This window comes from Ursus maritimus, unplaced genomic scaffold, assembly GCF_017311325.1.
Source record: "Ursus maritimus isolate PB19 unplaced genomic scaffold, ASM1731132v1 scaffold_12, whole genome shotgun sequence".
NCBI lineage: Eukaryota > Metazoa > Chordata > Mammalia > Carnivora > Ursidae > Ursus > Ursus maritimus.
The window spans coordinates 60,495,238-60,515,760 of record NW_024423564.1 but is presented as its reverse complement, the minus strand read 5'-3'; the positions used below and the strand labels follow the sequence as shown (position 1 = coordinate 60,515,760).

The following is a 20,523-nucleotide window of genomic DNA, read 5'->3' as shown; positions in this document are numbered from 1 at the left end:
TTACTTAGTTTACTTCAAAAGTGATGCAGAGGGGCTGCCAAGCCAGGTCAGGGGTCTGACAAGAGCTGGTCAGCTTCAGTCCTCGATACAGCCCCAACCCGCAGAGCCCATTCTAGGGCCTGCTGACAACCCGTGGGGCGTTCGAGGGCAAGGCAGGGGGGCCTCTTCAGAGCTCCCCCACAAAGAGGTCTACAGAAATGTGTTGGGTGTCTATCAGGTGTACAAGGCATGGCTCTCTTGCTAGCATTGCCCCATATCTTTTGGGATCCTAGTGAGAAACCTGCTAATGGGGTGTGGCCAAGAGCCCAGCCTGGAAGGACCAGAGATGACCTAACAGGTCAAAGGCTTCTAGGGGACAGAGGAGTTTATCTACTGAGAATTCTGATCCAAACTTGGCTTCTGAAACAGACCCAGGATTTCCCATAGAGGTGGTCTACCCCCTACTCCATACTGCATCGAAAGCACAAAGGAAAGTCTTTATAAAGAGATGCATCAGGGTCCAAGAAGTGAGATGCCTAAAGTCCTGTGGAGAAAGAATCACCTACTGTCACGTACACATATTTAGGACTCCAACTCCCAAAGGCCTTTCCTTCACCCGTATTTCCCGGATGCGCACGCCCAGCCGCCCCCTGCACAGGTCGGTGTCGCTCTCTGGACCGCTGCTCCGTGCTCTCTCCCTGGGCGATGCCTCTCCATCCTTTATGTATTCCTCATCGCAGCACTTGTCACATCTGACTGTTAATTCCTTATTAAATTGGTCAGCTGTCTTCCCGGGGACAGGGGCAAGGATGGTGCACACAGCAGAGACAAGGTGCTGGCTCAGTAAATATTTTCTGGATGAATAAAGTCCTTGCAGAAATCCTGCCTCTCAAGAGTATCCACCATGTCTACAAAGTCAAACTCTAAGGCTAGTCACCTACTAACTTACCATTTGGCTACATCCATACAACCACTCCCTGCCCCCACAAAATGCACCCCACAGACAGGAATCCTCTGCCAGTTTGAGGACTGCCCTTCACAGCTGGACCCTCCAAACCACAAGTTTCTAAGAGATGTGGTTCCTGCGATCAGAGATGAGCCACAGGGCAAGCCCTCAGCTCACTCAGGAAAAATGTGTCCTCTTCCTCCTCCCTGATTCAATTCCTCACTTGACATGAGAACTTGAGAAGGGCAGAGAGAAGAGGGAGGGCAGAGACCAGGCTCTCTGAGCTCACAGGGTCCTCTGGTTGCCCCCTGTTCTGCCCCCTCCCTGTGCTTACTATGCCCTGGGAATGGCTCCAGCCTCTCATCAACCAGGTCTCAGGTCCTCCGCTCCCCAAGGGACACTGTGCTACTTTCGAGGTCTCTCCCAGACAAGCTCCCTATCACCTTCCATTTATCTACCTATAGAACTCCTAGTCACCCATCCATGCCCAGCTCAAATGTCACCACCTCCCAGCCCCAGATCAAACACTAAAGTCCCCGAGTAGGTTCATGAGCTAGAACTCAGTATCAGAAGATACCAGTTTCCACCTGCAACTGTCTCAGGAGGCATTCAGTGGAACATTCAGTACCAATGAACTCCTAACCGAGGGCTGCCGTGGTCAAGGCAGAGAGCAGTGCAATGAGGGTTTCAGCTCCCCAGCTCCCTGGCTAATTTAGATGGGCAGGCAATTCACCCTGACTCGAGATGTTCCCCCAATACAAGACAATACCTCTACTGGGGTTGGCATGAGACTTAAAGCAAACAAAGAGATAATGAAGCGCTGTGATCTCATATCAACCCCCCCTTCCCCCCCCCCCAACCTTCCTCTTCTCTCGTGCCCTAAGCTTCAGCCATGGGGAACACTCCCTGGCCTCCAGCTGGTACAGAGACCATCCCCCCCCCCACCCAGAGTGCCCACACCTCCCTGTCGCCATGTCAACCCTCCACCTGTCCCTCGGGCCACCCTGGGTACCGGGCAGGATGATTTTTTTCATCTTCCAAGCCCACGTGAAACTCTACCTGTGACTCCTTCAGAATTTTCTACGTGGCCTTACTGTAAGGACAAAAGCTACCTCCCTGCAGGACTGTTGGTTCCAAAGAACAGAACCCAAATATTTACTATGCCTAATCATCAATAACCATCGAATAGAATGACTGGGGACTATGAAAGAGCTTTTTGGACAAAGCTAGGCCTGGCTCTTCTGGGAAATTTCTTCCTTATTTTTCTCCTTTATAAAGATGTAACTTTAACGAACAGAACAGACTTTCATAAACCCAAATGTCAAAAGGGACGAAGAGGGGCCTTATCTTCCAGTGTTTCTATGTTTTTCTCTTCAAGCAATCATTGCAGGAGAGAAATATGGAAACCTTGAAAAAGGCTTGAATTTGAGTCTTGGTTCTGTCCTCGCTTGAATCTCGTGAGTCGCAGAGACACGGGAGGACTGTCCTTGATGGATGACTAAGTAAGTGCCCCCCTCTGCCACAAATGTGTCTAAAGCAGTCTGTCTGTCTTCTGTTTTGCCTAATTCCATTTGAGACCATGGCCTGGGTCTTCTCCACTGAAGACAGAAGTTTTTAATTAGATTTGGGTAATCCGCAGGCCTTCGGAAACTTCAAATCTACAGCCTCAGAACAGGAGGGGGTCCCACAGCCCCTCTGTTTTAGATGCGGCCTCCGGCTCACAGACCTGGGTCCAGGGCAGGAATCCGATCTGGGACTTCGGTATCCCAAGATGTCTGTACCTTGGCACTCTCGTCTAGAAAACTGGGCAAAGAAGCCCTGCCTTCACAGAGTCTGTGAAAGTTTCTGCGGCCTCCCCTAGAACTCTGCCTGGCTTACATCCATCGCGTACTCCATAAATAACTGTGAATGGACACTCCTTCTAAACCCTCCCTCTGCCTTTGCTTTACCCAGGAAGGCCTCGCCCTGAGGGGCGCAGCCAGGCAGTGCTCAGCTGTGGAGCCCCCGAGCGTTCCCATCCCACGCCCCGAAGTTTGCTGGCCGTGTGTTCCAGCAATGGAAACAAGCCACCACTCAAGGTAGGCACCAGGGATGGCCAACCCTCCCAACAACTTGGAGGTGGGTACTCCACTCCTCTGCTTCACATCTGAGCTGTCTTGCTGGTGAAGATCACAGGGGGCAAGTGTCTTCACAAGGTCACAGTTCTTCCTGGCTGGGTCCAGTAATGACAAACCCATGTCACCCACCCCACCACCCTGGTGGGAACCAGATAGAAGACCTCAGTCGTGGAAGAAAAAGACCTTAACCCTGCAACCAAGCCCCCTGGTTCTGACACCAGTTTGGGGCGGGTCTCTTCAACCTTCACTTGACCATCTGTAAAATGGGAAGTGGCCACTGCCTGCCTGGCCTACCTCATGCAGGAATGTGAAGCACAAATAAAGAAACAAACACAAAACCTGATGTGACCGTAAGGGCAACAGCACCCCCAGCTCCCAGCCCATCAAAGGGGTGGGAAGAAAGGAGGAAGCTGCGGTGACAAACCCCTGGCTGGCTAACCCCTCTGCCACTGTCCCTTCCCCTCACCTATAAAACTAAAGGGGTGGATTCGACTCCTGGTCCCTAAACCTGGCTGTACATCAAAAGCACCTGGGAGCTCTGCAACCACCAAGCTGCCCACCCTCCCCAGGCTGCAGGGATCCAGCTTTTTGGGAACTCCTGCATCAGATGTTCTAGCAAATTCCTCCTAGGTTCTGTCTCTGCCCTCACCAGGGGAAACAGACCCTGGGTCCAGTGATGACTAGCCAGATGGGCAGGCCTCTGCTGCCCCTCACCCTCCAGGCTCCCAGGAGGCCTGCAGGAAGCCTCCGGATGCAGGTCGGGGCTTAGACAGCCGCCCAAACAGGTACGGGCCCAGATGTAATTGGCCTCTCGGTTAAGCTTTCTAATCTCATTAAAGCTGCCTGCATCATGCAGACCACAGCTCTGCATTTAATAACAGAAGAGCACTGCCCTGCCCAAGGTAAGCTGATTAGGTCTGGGGCGACCCGAGAGGACTGGTCTGGACCACGGCCCCCGGCCCGAGTTGGACCCCTCTCTGCCCTTCCACACCATGCTGTCGTGCGGACGTCACAAACTCAGACCAAAACAAGAGGGGGCACCCTGCAAAAGGGGCAGGCAGGCAGGAAGTGTTTCGAGCTAGGGTACAGGGCCAGACCTGCCTACCCACCCTGGGAAGCCAGTGCTGTCCCCAGGACTTTCAATACATGCAAACCTCCAAGTAATTTTATTTCCTGTCTGACCAGGGTGTGATCATGCCCACCCCCGCACCATGACACAGCTGTCCCGCTGGGCAGAGTGCAGAGCTCACAGCTGTTCCCCCCTCCCAAACACAGTGGGAAGAGGGGTATGGTCTGGGGTCCAGAGAGCTGCTCAGCATCTTTGGAAGAGAAGACCTATCCTGCCACCCACCCTTCCCTCCACCCCTCCGAGAGGAGGTCCCCCAAAGTCCTTCCCTCACAAGTGTGTGAGGAGGGCTGAGGAAGTAGCCACTCTAGACATCAGCTCTGAAAACACCACGGTCAACGTGTGCAAATATCCCTGTGCAAATATACGTCATGCACCCCTCGCTCATCTCCTCCACCTAAATACATCCCAAGAAAATAACTTGGCAGTGCTGAGAAATTCTGCCACGGCTCCACAGTAGCAAAAACAACACACACACACACACACACACACACACACACACACACACTCTGTCTCTCTCTCTCTCTCTCTCTCTCTCTGTTCAAGGTGCCACACTGGGTCAAGGACAGGCGTGGAGACGCACATAGGCAACACCACCCAGAGTATGTTGGGGGTTCAGTCCTGCTGAGAGAGGTTGGTTATTATTAATATTTAATAGGCAAGATAATATTTTAGAAGGGAAGGGACTCTGTGCAGGCTCTAAGCCAGGCACAGATACCCTGTCCAAGGGAGATGTTTGGGGGCACGCCCAGCCAAGTACACATACACACCCATCCCCACCCCCTTTGGGACTCGCTTTAAGACACTGGCATTTTCCACTCCAATTGCCAAGAATGAAGCCACCCTGCCCCGTGTGATCCTCAACCCCCTGGAAATAAAGGAGGCAGTCATGGGGGTGGGCTAGCACACCTCAGGCACTGGGCCCATGTCTCCCCCGCCCCCTGCCATTTCACCAAAGGGGAAACAAAGGCCCCCAGTAGGAGACAGACATGCCTAGAACCTGGCCAGGGTGCTTCTTACTCCACCGCACTTTCATTCTTTGGATAATTTGGATAGAGGTAGCTTTTTTTTTTTTTTTTTTTAAAATACCCTCAGCAAATCTAAGCTGCTTACAATCACCGCTAAGCCCACCCTCTAAGGCACAAGAGCAGCAAATTATTAGGAAAATGTCTGAGGGTCAAGGGCATGTGGGCAACCCTCCAATCACGCCAGCTCTCAGTGGGCCACCATACAATGCCCCAGTGCCCATCCACTCCACTCTCCATCTGGACTCGGTCTCCCTCACTGGTGTAGCTGCTCCAGTCCTCCCCTCGCCCCTAGGACTGACCTAACCAGGCCACCAACGATGGAGGTTCATCAGCTCAGTAGACTGTCTGCTTCCAGTTGCACACCAGCTTGGCTGGGCCCTTCTCAGTTCCAGCTCTGCCCACACAAACCCTCCTTCCTGAACGCAGCAAGTCTTTTCAAGCTTCCAAGTGTTTGCAGACGCTTCCCTTACCCTGCAATGCTCTCTTCGCATGCTCCCCTCCCGATCACCAACTTCTACTCCTTTTTCCTTTGTGGGACCCACAGAAAAAGTCACCAAATACAGGAAGCCCTCTGGGCAGAGCCTTCTGTTGGGACTCAGCAACTGGGTCCCTTGGAGCACCATCAGCATCTGCTATGTCTTCTTTCCCACTAGCCTGTGAGATCCCACAAAAAAGCCTCTTAGGTATCTCCGAGGCCTGGCTAAAGGTCCAGCACACCAAAGGTATTTTTAGGCCCACGCAACTTCCAAAAACACCTTCAAGTCTCAGAACCAATACCAGAGACGTTGTTCAGTCCAATCCTGGTTGTTTTGTTTTAAGTCAAGAAAATGAAGGCCCAGGGAGAATGAGAGAGTGTTACGATCACACAGCTCGTTAGCAGCGCCAGACTGGTGGCTGGCCAGAGTCTTCATTGACTCCTCCAGACTGGCCAAAAGCCCCCACAGCAAGACCAAACTCAGGAGAGTGCTACCAGGACCGAACATCCAAGAAAGAGGGGCACGAGAGAGGTCTAGGGGCAGCCCAGAAGGAGGTGGTCTGGGGGCTCAGGAGCCCCACAGAAGGAAATGCACACGCCAGCCTGGGAGCCCCAAGTGGAGACTCTCGGCTAGAGCATCCGGAGCAGGTGCTCTGACCAGGACAGGAGGAAGGACCACTGACAGGACCTGGCCCGTGCAGGCACTCAATAAACTTCTGCTGTTGCACAATTAATGGCACAAATGGCCAAGTAAAAACCGGCACCCTGCATCGTATCACATAGGCCTGCACTGGGCTGCGGGACCCCAAAGAAAGGAAGGATTATTTCTGCCAGAGGGTGGGGCAGTCTGGACAGCCTCACAAAGCGGTGACGTCTGATCAGACACCATCTGCTATTTTTCTCTAATTGTTGCACACGTGTGAAATTCTGATTCTAAGCTAGAACCTGGGCTCCGAGAGGCAGAGGCAGAGGCAGAGGCTGTGGCTGCTTCCCCGGCCTTCCCCAACTGTTCTCTCCAAAGCGTCGGTGCCACAGGGCTCCTAGTAGACACTGAGGAACGCCTACAGGAGTGATGGGCCACACCCTTCCGTTTCAAAGAGGAGGCGGAAGCAACGTTGGCTTCCCACAAGTCTGCTTTACCTGCAGAAGCCCACCAAGAAATCCCACGGTGTCCAGGGGCACTCCCAACACCCCAAATGTCCTGTGTCCCTGATGTGACGTTAAGAGATGGGCACTCTTAGGCTCTACTGAACACTTCCTGTGTCCAATGGGTGGCTCTAAGTCTCTTCCACACCTTCCCTACTTCCCCCTTTCAACAACCCTGCAAGACAGGAATCAACACCCCCACTTGACAGACTGGGGAAACTGAGGCTTGTAGAGGGGTCACATGGCGAGGTCAGTGGCAGGCCCATGTGGGCCCAAAAGTTTCCTGCAACAGACGCATCACCAAGATCACTTGGTAGGAATGAATTAGTGCCCATCCAGACATCCCATCTGCAAGAAACACCACCAGCAGCACACCAACTTTGGTTTCACACCACCGACTAACCTCAGCGGCAGACCATACCAGGTGGGGTCACTCACACAGACCATACCGTAGCCTGGTTTCTACAGCTGCACCCATCTTCTCACTTTCCCGAGGTTTCGACACGACACCGCACGCCCCAGCCACATCCTAGTTTCCATAGAGGCCCAGAAGAATGCAAACTCCAATGATTCCCTTTCTTGTCTGGATAATGGCCACTCTGCAATTCTCCCTCCCACCCCAGGACGCTCGCTGCTCCTGAGCAGGCGTTCAGGCCAGGGAGAGAACAAGCGGGAGGGGATGAAAAACACACACAACAGTAAGCTGCAACCCAAACAGAACTAATCCATTCAGAGCCCAGAGAGGCTGAGCAGATGGGAAGCCGGCACTCCCCCGCCCGCCACCACCCTGGGTTCCGGGGGCCTTCGCCACAGTGTGATAATTATAAAGGGTGACCCAGCCACATGCTCTTGGGGCCGCCCCTGCTCCCAGGCACCCGCAGGCACCGCCCTCATCTGGTTTGTGTTTAGAGCCCTCCCGGAGCCTCCCCCAAGTCAGATGCACAAGGGCAGGAGCGCAAACACCCCAGCCTTGGGACACACTTCCAGGGCAAGGAGGGGAGGGGCCAGCTCTGTGCCCTCCCCTCTGGCTTCTGGGCAGGAGGGGCAAAACACCCCCAGAAGGGCTCCCACTCCCATTCTTCCCAGCCCAGTGCCCCGTACTCTGCCTCTGAGCAGCTCCACCTGCGTGGCATGATGTCTTCCTTCACGTGCGTCCGTGCCTGTCTTGCCCTCACCCCATAAGCAGGAGGGCAGGGCCACCTGTGTTGTTCACTGGGAAACCCCCAGTGCTTAGCACAGGGCAACGCCGTGCAGAACACATTCAAAGATTTGCTGAATGAATGTCGTCACAATTCCAATTAAGTATACTGCCATTTTTACTCCTTTGCATTTGTTCCTTTCTCTAAACCTTAAGCCCCCTGAGGGCAGAAATCCGTCCTGTTCATTACCTTCCCAATGCCTGGCACTTTGACGCTGCTCAGTAAATACTTGTTGAGCAAAGGAATGACCATTCACTGCCTTGAGAACACGGAAGATCCACCAATGGAGGGATATCCACCGAATCAGGGAACGGGAGGGCCGAATGGAAGCTTAGCTATCGCGATGTCACCCTGCTCATGGGTAACAGGAGGGACAGTGCCTTGTCTGCAGCCTTAGACAAGTCCGTGTGGCAGACACAGGACTCGAATCTGGGTCCCGAGGCCCAGCCTGCCAGGGCGGAGGAGACAAAAGGCACCAAAGACACAGGTGAACTGGCGGGGCAGACGAGACAGACACATGAAACAATTAGTGAACAAGATAACCGCCAGGCTGACGGTATTATACCCTGATATAATAAAGTACACGCTGTACGACACAATTAGAGACGAGAGTGAAGCACGCCGCACTAATTACACGGGACAAAGACCGAGCAACCAGGAGCCGCGGGGGCGCTGGAGCTGTCGTCACAGAGGGCTCTGGAGACCCAGAAACCCGAGGTGAGTCTGGGTGGAGCCTCCACCAGGAAGCCTCTCCAGGTTACCACTCCCTCTTCAGTGCTCCTGCAAGCTCCTGCCCTGAGCTGGCAGATCTCTCTGTCACTCACGACCCTTCTTTGGGCAGTCTGACATCGACCACCTGCACGGTCAGCCCAGGGGACAGGTGGCAGACCCTGGCCCCAAGCCAGCCCCCGGTGATCAGTCAATTCATCATTTCAACACACACAATCACTAGCACCCGTGCTCGGCACTGGGCTGCGCCTCTGCATGCCTGTCTCGTTCAGGCCTGACGGCAACCCTGCGAGGTGAGGGCGTGTGCCTCTGCGGATTGTAAGCTCAGAGCGGGGAAGTCGCCCTCCCCAGGCCACAGTGCCAATAAATGGCAGCATCGAGAGACGATATAAAACCAGTCCACCACTCTACAGACCTCATGCCTAAATCTCCACGCCCCCACACGGCCCAGCATGGAAGGCCAGGCCCCACGGGGCTACCGAGTTCTTGGAGATGTGGGCAGTTCAGACGGAGATGTGAAAACACACACCAGAGCTCAAGGACTTGGAAGGAAAAGGAAGTCTGTAAAATAACGCCTCAATTATTTTTATACTACTTACATCTTAAAATGACAGTGTTTTGGACATACTCATTTATGAGTAAATAGAGTGTACTACGCTGAAATGAATTCCTTCCGTTTCTTTTCACTTTTTCAGGGGATGACAAGAAAAGGTAAGGGGATGGGTGTGGTTGCACAGTCTATCTCCAGGGATCGGCACTGCCTCCGTGACGTCTGTGAATGAATGATGAGCAGGATACAGAGGACAGGAGGGTGGTGAAGGCGACATTTCAGACAAGAGGAAGCACGGAGGGAGCCAAGGAGTAGCGGGGAGGCAGCCCTGAGCCCTGCTCTGCAGGCTGGATGCGTGGGGTGACATCTGGCTAGAACTAGGGGAGGGCTTGGTCAGGTACACTGGCGCCAAATGACAGAAGTTGTGGAGAGCAGAGCAGGACTCTGACCTGGCAGTTCTGGTAAGAAGAGGAGGCAAACCTACTGACCACACAGAGAAGAGAGCTGGGAACGATGACTAAGTGTGACTAGTGGCCTAGAACTAGTCGCCCACCCAGCTGCCTTGCAGAACACAGCAGCAATGCCTCAATTTCTTGAGCTGAAAAGCCTGGAGAGACCCAGGGCCAGCGAACACTCTTTCCAACTCAGCACAGACATTCTGTGGTCACAGGGCTAGTCTCACGTAGGGGCCAAGAGGGGCTGGTTGGGTAAGGCTGAACCAGGAAGGCAGGTAGAGCTCTAGAAGAACAGGTGGTTCTAGGCAGAAGGTCTGGGGTGTGCAAAGGCTGCATGCCCAGGGGGCAGGCAGAGATGAGAGCAGAGGCCTGAGGGACTGCTGGAGCCAGACCCCAGGATCTTCTGCTGATAAGGAATAAACACCATTGGTGCAAGGCTGGAGACTGAGTCTGGGAATGCGGTTGGAAAAAGGACCAGTCCTCGCTTATGGAAACAACCCTCAGGCCTGGTCTAAAGACCTCTCAGCTGTCGGCTGTTGAGAGGGCGTCCCCAGAGAAACCCAGAACACCCCCCACCGCCACCACCGCCGCTGCTACCACAAAGGGCCGAGGATGCACAGGACCGATGGTCCCCTCTGGCACACCCAGCGGAGATTTACCATGACAGGAGAAAAGCCAGGCAGAGACCAGCGTGGAGGCATCTGGAGGGAGGTGTGGCATGGGGAGCATGGCTCGGGGTAAAAAATCCCAGCTCTGACAACTGCACGCGGAGAGCCTTCGGGCTGTTTGTTCGCTAAGAAAGAGGGGAACCACGATCTTACTCCCCAGGGTCCTCAAGAGAAATCAAGAGATTCAAGAGATGTGAATTCTCCAGCACAGACTCAGGCCCTTCCCTTCCCTGTGTTCCGGGTCCCCCGAATGCCTACCTTCCACGGTCAGGGAGGGCACAGCACCCTCCTAGCACAGTGGGCAGCACATGATAGGCATTCGATAAACAGTAAATTTTCTGTTATCAGATGTCACAGCTGAGGGACAGCAAATTAGATCTAGTTAGAAGAGCAGAAAGGTACCTCAGCGAGCAATCACAGGGCCATGGAACGCTTTTAAAAAGAGAAGGAAGCTTGAAGGTAGAGGCCATGGTCTTCCTTTGCCAGGCTGGGCAGCTTGGAGCCACGGCAAAGCAGCAAGATACTCAAGTCTGATCTTTTTTTTTTTAAAGATTTTAGTTATTTATTTGAGAGAGAGAGAGACTGAGAGAAAGAGCACGAGCAGGGCAGAGGGAGAGAGACAAGCAGACTCCAAGCCGAGCCGGGAGCCTGACACAGGGCTCCATCCCAGGACCCTGGGATCATGACCTGAGCCGAAGGCAGACGCTTAACCGACTGAGCGACCCAGGCGCCCCAAGTCTGATCTTCTTATAGATGACGCGCCAGAGGCAGAAGGAAGCTCTCAGTTGAGGTCAGGGCTCGCGGAGAGTCGCTGCCATGTGGTTCCCTCTCTGGCAGACTCTTCTGCCCTCTCCCAGTTCTGTCCCAAGCCCAGGCACCCTGACCTGCTAGCCATTCTTCCACCTTTTCCCCGCTCCGCTCCCACTCTTCATTGTTTGTACAAACACCCTAACCATCGAGGTCCCAGGGAAACACCACCCATGGTCCCTCAGTAGCCCTTCCCAGACTCCCCCTGTCTGACCGTGCCACCCCTCCCTCCCCGACTCCCACTCTGTCCCCAACTCCTGACACCCTTCTATCTGGGCTGGCAGAGCTCCTGGGTTCCTTTCTTATTCCTCCTCCTGGACTGTAAGTCCCCCACCCACCCCACCCTCCTGGACAGGACACGTCTGGCCTGCACAGAACCCACGGGCCTTCCCAAGGACAGAGTGGAGATTACACACGTGCTAGGGATGTGATAATGTGCACCTTGGTGCGATAAGCCTCGGGCTGGTGTCAGCCCTGTGTCACAGAGGGCATCCGCCGGAGGACAGGGGAAAAGCTACAAGTCCAAACAGGCATAGAGTTTCAGGCCAGGACACCAGGTTCATTATCAGCAAACATCAGGTTATCTGAAACCAGACTGCATAACAGAGGTAAAAAGCCATGGCAGCAGCACGGCCTCACCGAACGCCATGTTCAGCCCTTACCTGGGTAATCCCTGGGTAGGGGTGAGTGGGACGAGCACCCCGGCATCTGCCGTTCCTTAGGAACTGTTACAGGTAGTACCATTATAAAGCTGAGAGTAACAGTATGTGTTTATTTGGTACAAAGCACTTACTATGCTCGCTTCTCTCTGTCTACCTTCACAGTCCAAGATGTAAAGACTCTATACGACCCATTTCACAGAGCAGGCAGCTGAGGACTGCATTGCCAAGGGTCACACAGTTGTAGCTGGCAGCACTGGCACCGGCCTGACACCGGGCTCTGTCCATGACAACTGTAGTCTTTCCCCCTGGCGCCCACCACCATTACTCACCTTGACACTCAACCTCCAGATTCCCAGAGTGAAACGATGAAGACTCAGATAGGATTCCAGCTGTTCCCTGTCCCCATAACCCCCAGGATGAATGAAACCCAGATTTCAATGGGCCACCCAGGCCCTGCTACCTGGGGTACCCTATACTCCCATCATACTCTCCTTCTCCTGCTCTTCTGGCCCTAGAATCCTGGCGCACACTGCATGCTTTGAAGGAGATGGCTTCCCCACCATTCACTCAGTTCCGCTACAAATCAGCCCTAGCATCACCTTCTCTACCAATCTCTACACCCACTCCACGTCTCCCCTGACCCCAGAGAACGGCCTTGTTCTCTCTCTTCTGTGCCTGGCTTATCCTGGCCTGGGCCCCGCATGGAACTTCACGCTGTGCTGTGTTCAATGCTCTGCCTGGCTTTGCTTGACGGTGGGTTCCTTGAAGGCAAAGATCCCATCTTCATTTATCTCTGAATCCCTAGTGTTGTCGAACAAATTAATGTTTTAAAGCACACTTCCCCCCCAAACAAACAACTCCCAAGCCCCTTACCAGAACAATATGAAAATAACAAAGATTAGAATAACGCACCAATCCGGAGGGGCAGGGATTCACTCCTAGGTCAGTTCTGAAAATTAAGAATACCTAAGAAAAAGGTCATCTCTGCCACTGGCTTTACAGGGAAAATCTCACTGATTTGGAATAATTAGGGATAGGAGATGAAAAGCTGGTCCGACTTACCACTGTGACAAAGTTATAATGCACTTCTGACTGTATGAGGCACACACAGAACATAGCTTTAGTGACTGAACAGAGCCCATTTGTCAACAGCGCACCCAGAGCGTGTAAGCAAGCAGAGCACGCAGATTTCGAGCCGTGCAGATTATCAAGCAGGTTCTGTCATCTTCCTGCATCTTAGGATACCACTCGTTTGCTTGGCAAACCTGTCTTCTGGTCTTGGCCTGAAGGAGTGAGGCATGAGCTCTGCCTTAAGGGCGGTTATAAAATTTCCATCAGACCCCCTCAAACTGAGCCGCCTCCAAACAGTACACGACTTTGCAAGTCGCCTAATGAGAGCCGAAGTTTCTACAACAAGCCAGATCAAGTCAACAGAGACTTGAGCTGTAGTCACGATACAGGAACCGGATCATGAAGGGAGGCATCAGCATGCCTCCTCAGCATGACAAGGGAAGGGAAATGAAGCTGGTTCTCAAAACAGCCAGCCTGGCATCCAACGGATATGTGGGGAAATGTCCCTATTAGGATTTGAGGCTGACGGCACTGTGAGAAATTACTGGTCCCTTCCCCACGTATTCAGTGGGCTGGGAAAACAGCAGGCGGTCAGCAAGTTGGCTTCTCTACCACTCCTGACACCACCCGGTAAAACTCAAAGACTCTGGAGTGGTCCTGAAAATCCCTAACTCCCCAACTGCCCTGTACTCAGAAATAACCAAAAGCCTCAGCCGCTGCCAAAAAAGGAAAAAAGAAAGAAAACCCCAGGAACACAGCAAATCCATGTCCAACTCCTTTGCCCCTTAGAACAAAACCCATTGCGGGCGCACACAAAGCGGGAGAAGGCTGGACAAAGAGGAGGCCAGGTCACACTCGACAAGGCGCTTTCTTGTCGTTTCCAAAACAGAACTGTCCTCTATTAACACACTCTTGTTGCTCGGATGTTGGGGAGGCGGGAGGGGGGGGGCGCACAAATCTCAAAACAAAAGACAAGCCATGGCGGGGAGGGGAGGCCTGGAGCCGCCTCCTTCTCCCTTGCACACTTCCCAAGTGTCTGAATGCCCGCAGATCTCGGTCCCAGAGCTGGCAGCTGTCTGTTATTATCCCAGCAACTCCAAGGGCCCCAGCACCAGGGAGCGTGTCCCGAGCAGGTGAACGCCATCTGCCCGGCTCTGACGAGATGCCCGTCTTCGTGCCTGCTGCTGCCAGCAGGCCATGCAGACCTCAGGGAGGCACAGCCAGCCTCCCTCCCCTCTCTGAAATGGTTCTTCAGTGCTCGGGCAGGCTTTCTTCTCTCTCCCCAGGGGCTGTGGGCTCAGTCACTACCTGGCATTTATCGCAGAGGGGGAGCTCTTTTGAAAAACACTTGGTCACCTTTCATAGAAATTTCTAAAGGCATTGAGAGTATGTTTTTGAGGGAAGGGGGAGGTTTGCACAGAGTTGGGTATACATCGGGAAACAGAGCCCACTGACACACACCTTCCAGGGGTTAATTTTAAGAAAGATCTTTAATTGATTTACTAAGAGAAAAAAGTTTTCTACCTGCCTTTTAAAAAGCACTTCCCACATTAGCTAAAACATTTCCAACACACCCCGGGCCCATTTCCTCCGGCCCCCACCCTGGCTGTTTTAATTGGGGTAAGTGGTTCCCTGATGCAATCTACAACGTACTAGTCCAGACCATGGGGAGAGCAAGAGCTAAGTGGAAAAGCGGGGCTGCGGTGGGCACGATCCCGGGATGGGAGCGGGAAGGCCACACCTTCCCGCTCTGCCTCTTCTGCTCCTGGGAAGAGAAGAGATCCCCCTTAGAGTATTTTCACGAGCTAGTCTGTCAAAGAACCGAAATGCCTACAACACGTGTGACAGGCAGGGGGAAACAACTCCACAGGACAAAACGAACCGCGTGTGACGGCGAACCCGTGTGCCCATGACTTGAAGGGTCACCGTGGGGTCCCATCCTGTGCTCTCTGACCCGGGAGCTAAACGGCACCTGGAAGGAGCACAGGTCCCCACCCTCATCTCTCCGGAGTTTTGAGCAATAAGAAATCTGTGGTTTGATGTCTTCCGAGACACACACGCTTCACCGATGCCAACCAGTGACAGACTTCCTCGTCTTAGAGAGGAAAGCAAGGTGGGGACGGGGACAGGCACGGGGAGGGAACGGGCCATCCCAGAAGGGGGCAGCAGAGTTCCGGTCTGGCCCTGGGCCGCCGGGGCTCCAGGTAGAAACCCACCACGGGCTTGGAGTGAGGACTCTGGTCCTCCCAGACTGAAAATACCCTGGGGAAGGGCTGAGCCCCAAAGCCTCTCTGCTTTGGAACAAAAGCCAGAAGGTGGAGAGGCAGTGTGGAGAACCTGGAGGTCAAAGCTGGTTCTGACCCCTGCTAGACTTGGGGGGCCCAGCGGGACTTCTGGGGCAAAGAGAAGACAAGCAACCCACCTAACTCAGTAGACCGCCGCCGGGCGCGCCAAGGGCAGTGCAGGTCTGGGCCTGGAGCGCTACAAAGGGCCGTAGCAGCAAGGTCTGCAAATGAAGTCGGCCTCCTCAGGAGCAAACAGGCAGGACATGCAGCCCCCAAGGGTGACGCACCCTGGCCCTGTGACCACCCCCAACGCCGCCGTCACATAGGGAGCTACAAGCCAGGAGGTTCAGGAAAGCAGCCCAGCTACATTGAACAAGCAGCCCTTCCACCCACCCACCCTTGCTTCGCCCTCCACCCTCCTCCTCCTGCCCGGTGCACAGTAGAGGTCTATTTCTAAGGTCTTCAGCTGGAGAACAAGCCAAATCATTATCACACAGAAACAGTCCTTGAATTACTCCACCCAAAGTGAGCTCTGTGTTGTGTCCCCAGGTCCATGGTGCTGGGGTCCCAGTGGCATCTGCAGCGGCTGGGCAACCATGCCCGGCGCACCATACAGCTAGTGGAAGCTCTCGTACACATCTGTCTCAGCCTACACCCAACTGCCTCTCCCCAGCATTCACCGGCCCAGCTGCCTTTTCTCATTCTTGTGCAACAAAGCAGCAGCCCACAGGAAAAGGGCTCCAGCCCACAGCACCAGCTCTGAGCTTTGTAGTATTTCAAAGGAAAGGGATTGTTTGGGGCAAGTGGTCAAAGAGGGCTTCCTTTCACAAGGAGGGTGTAGCTCACGATGAGCCTGGAAGAATAGACGGGATATTTCAGAGAGGACCAGAGAACATGCCCCCGTGCACTCAACCACAGCCTCGGCTCCGGACTCAAAGCAAAGTCATGACCTGTTCTCTGCCCTGAAGGCTGTCCCATCTTGTCACAGCTCCTGAGCCCAGTGTTCAAAGACCAACCCCATGCCCAGAGATGCCAGGACTCAAGGCCTGCTGTTCCCACCTGAGGGGCAGAGGCCACAGGACAGCGCCCAGCTGAAGCCCCTGGGTGTCTCCTCCCCACCAAGCCCTCGTTCCAGATCGGGGGACCGAGCCAGCTTCCTGGAAATGTCTCCTCCACTTTGAATCCACTTCGGAAAGGCAGGCTCCGGTGGGAGGCCAGGGAGGAGCTGGGATGGGAACATCCTGTCTGCATCAGGGCAGGGGGGGTGGGGCTCAAAGGCTACCCACGTGTGCTTCAGGCTCTTTTTTTTTTCCCCTTCACTGAGCAGGAAGTGTTCATTGGACCGACAAACAAGCATCTGGGGGTCGTGGTAGGGTTAGGGCGGTGAAGCCAACCTCTGATTTGTGGGAGTGAATAATCCAAGACAATGGGTGTGTGACAGCGGAGAAATCACCTCCAGATGCAGGCCAGAGCCAGCTGCCCAGGGACCAATCGGGTAATCAATCCTGTTGATATGTTTATTCTCAAAAGGAGGACCTGGGGGAGGGGGCTAGGGCTACTGCCGGGGCAGACAATGGGAGGCAGCTGCAAGTTGGTCCTATGATCCACCCCCTTCCCGGCACAATCTGGGGGTTCTGTGTTCTCTTCTGCTTCCAGTCATCCCTGCTCCCCAACCAGGAACTTGAGGGGAAAGGGAGATGACCACACCAACGCCAGCTGAGTGTGCCTGAGTTTTCTGAAATCAACAGCCATGTTGCCTGGGGTCCACACCCAGGGTCTTACAAAGTGCTGGAGACTAGAGTCCCCCTGCCCAGGGGATGGCTGAAGGCTGCCCATCACCTCTGTGCAGAGGTCTTAAGCTGATGCTACTTAGGGTCAAGATGGCCAAGCTTTCCCCAAACAAGCTTTCCCGGAACCTCAGGACAGCTAGCATACAGGAACTCTGGGATTTTCGCTTTGCAGACCTAGAAGGTATCAAGGTAGCTGCGATGAAAACGGAGGCCTGACAGGGCCTAGCCAGCCATAAGTAGCAGAGTTAGGCCCAGACCAGACTTCCCTTCCTATCCTGGGGCTCTTCACAGGCGCCCAAATGGCCCCCACCCCCAACACGTAACCCTAGACCCAATCCCCAAGGGGAGACAGGATTACTTGGTTCTCTGGTGGATGGACGTGGGGGAGGATGACCACACAATGACAAACCACACCAACCAAGCATGTGGGACACATCCCAAAAAGCAGGTTTGAAGACCTAACATGTAGCACAAACTCCGTAGAGAAGCAGAACGAATAAAGGACTCCCCTACTTCATAGAGCTCTTACACCCACAAGAAGATGGGCATAAGAACCCTTCTATATGACACAACGTGACCAAGAGCTATAGCCTTTAAGTTGTGCCCAGACCTGGCTTGTGCAGTCTCACCAATGTCAGTGGGGCAACAGGGACTCCCTGCCTGGCACACACAGAAGGAAGCCTCAAAATGCAAAAGTGATTTGTTACACAGATTGTTAAATGGATGGAAGAGAGCTGGGGCTGACACCTCTAACACTGCTTCCCAGGACAAATAACGCTATGGCCTCAAATATTTCCTTAGATCCTTCCTAAAAAGCACCTGAAAGGGCCCTGGAGGAAAAGTGTGGGGGGTGAGCAGCCTAGTTAGGCAGGAAGTACTCGGTCACTGACTGTACCCCGACAGGTACTGGGCTGCTGGCTTCCAATGTCCCTTCCCAGCATGGCCATTCCATGGAGTCAAAGGTCACCTGGGTACGGATACTGGACAAGGAGGGAATACTTGTTCATCTGCCCAGCCTTGCTTGCTGGTAAGGGGAGCCCTCGATGAACAGGGAAGGGAGAAGGGAGTTGAAAATCCCAAGAACAAAAGAACGGCAGAGCTTGTCACTCCGGCCCTGATCGTCCATGGCACCCTCTCCAGCCATCTGTCACATCATAGAGAAATTCCCTGCGTGTGATTCTGTCTGCCTGGAAAGACTGCTGGCTCCTATCCATCTCCCTATCCCCACTGAGTGTGGTGCCCAGGAGGCCCCACAAACATCGTTGAACAAAATGATGAGCCAGGGCACCACCAGAGCCTGCTGGAGCAGAGCAAGCACTGGCCACGCCCATTCCTCAAGGCTAAGGCTCTCTAAGCCATGCAACTTCCTCTCCTTAACCTTGACACCACACAGAGCTCATGCTACACACACCAGCACGAGATCACACCTGGTCTACCTCTGTTCCCACCAGCCGCCCTCTCCTCCCTCTCGGGCTGCTGTGAGTCCCTGGCAGTCAGGGGGCAGAAAGGACTAGCCACACTCCACTTGGCGCTTCAAGAAGCACACAGCAGTCGGACATAGTGGTTGGTACAGAAAGTAGAAAAGTCAGGGTTTTAACATTTTTCATCTAGAGCAAAAAAAAAAAAAAAGCTTCCTTTAAAAACGTGTTTCGGGGCGCCTGGGTGGCACAGCGGTTAAGCGTCTGCCTTTGGCTAAGGGTGTGATCCCAGCGTTATGGGATCGAGTCCCACATCAGGCTCCAGCCCCACATCAGGCTCCTCCGCTGTGAGCCTGCTTCTTCCTCTCCCACTCCCCCTACTTGTGTTCCCTCTCTCGCTGGCTGTCTCTATCTCTGTCGAATAAATAAATAAAATCTTTAAAAAAAAAATAAAAACGTGTTTCATAATCCCCAGTGCAAGCAAAAACGCAGTTAGAATACCCATTTATCTATTCTAGCATCAGTGTAAATCAAGACAATCCTTTTGAAAATAATTTGGCAAAATGACTCAAGGATCTTGAAAGGAGAGGCCCATACTTTCTGACCTAGTAATTTCACTTCTGGGAATTTATTCCAAGGGAATCATCCAAAAATGAAATGCTAAGATGTTCACTGCAGTGTTATGTACAGTGGTGGGGTGGGAAGGGGGGAGGACAGGAAGAAAGATCCAGTAAGAGACGAAGAGTTAAATAAGACCTACGCAGCCATTAAAGTATAATTAGAAATAATTACAAGCATGCTTATCAAAAGAAAAAGCAGACCACAAACACATATGCAGACCCGGACAGCATCTTGTCCAAGTCTAGAAGTTGTGGTAAGATGATGGTGAACATTTTCCTTTCACTTTCCAAACTGTCCCCCAAGTGGATTCTAAAGACAGGGCGCCCTACTTAAGGTGGGCGAGGGGCCATGCCTGGGTCTCCGTCCTCCTCCAACCCAGCTACCTCGTGACCAAGCCTGGGACTTCAGCAAGGGGACAAGAAGTGGGGGAAGACTCTGAACCACGTAGCCGAGCCTGGCTAGTCGTGCTCTGTTAACATGGCACCTCCAGGAATGACATTTAACCAACGGGAACCTTCTGGGAATATTTAAATACCCTCCCAAAACCCAAACCAGGCAGGCAGGCTTTACATAGAGCGGGCACGCGCATCCCGAGAGCCACAGTTCTCAATAGACAGAGACAGAGATACCGTTCCATTCCCCAACAGCCGCGGTGGCCAACTTTCTGCCCCAATCAGCCATCTGGGGCTCAGAGGGAAGGTGTCAGATTGATCACCAGGGTTGGATTAAATTTTTTTTCCTCCTTAAATCCCCTTAACTGAGAAAGCAGCTTGAGCCAATTCTGCTTTTTCTCACAGACACCAAAACACCAAGCTGTAGTTACACCAGTTCAGCTTCACACCCCCGGCGTTTGGGGGAGGGGAGGACCAAGCTTTCCAAGCAGCTCTCTGCAGTCTCACCTCCCGGTAGAGAAGCTGAAAGCACAGGCTGCTGGGAAAGGGCCCCATCCCCAAGCCCCCCAGCCCCGACCCCCCACCGCTAGGGTCTCCTTCAGAGGAGGGAGGTGGCCTCGCCTCCCACAGGCCTCTCCAGATCCCCAGCTCCAGTCAGAAGCCTTCCCCTTGCTCTGCTCTGCCACTGCAAAGATCTTCCAGAGTGGCACACGGCTCGCACCAGCCTGACCTCACCACTTAACACACCCTTAGAACTTACTGAGAGAGTGAGGGGAGGAAGGAGGTTATTGTGCCCCGGGATAGACCAGGCACCTTCTTCCCATGATCTCATTTTCTCCCCTCAGCAACCCGGCCAGGGGGTGTTCCCGTTTTATAAATAAACCAATCGAGTCTTGGAAATGCTGCACTTCTGTGGCTGAATCCTTTGTATTCTAGACTATGTATACCACACTGGCTGTTGCAGGCCACGCTCAACAGAGAAGGGCAGGGAACCAACCACTACTGAGCACTGAGAGGTGCCAAATGCTCCTACACACACTCTTTTTTTTTTTTTTTTTT

The 20,523-nt window shown here is 53.5% G+C and overlaps 1 protein-coding gene across 4 annotated transcripts in view; it reads right to left on the bottom strand.

The window, feature by feature from the left end:
* Window positions 1-20,523, bottom strand: part of SSBP3 (single stranded DNA binding protein 3) — a 161,135-nt gene that overhangs the window by 60,353 nt on the left and 80,259 nt on the right. The window contains exon 1 of one of the 4 annotated variants that reach the window (XM_040627269.1): window positions 12,950-13,291. The exons of the other annotated variants lie outside the window; for them this stretch is intronic. Within the exon in view, the coding sequence (XP_040483203.1) occupies window positions 12,950-13,003 (54 nt within the window). The 5' untranslated portion in view covers window positions 13,004-13,291. Of the gene's footprint in view, window positions 1-12,949; window positions 13,292-20,523 lie in introns of those variants that run through there. 4 annotated transcript variants of the gene reach the window in all.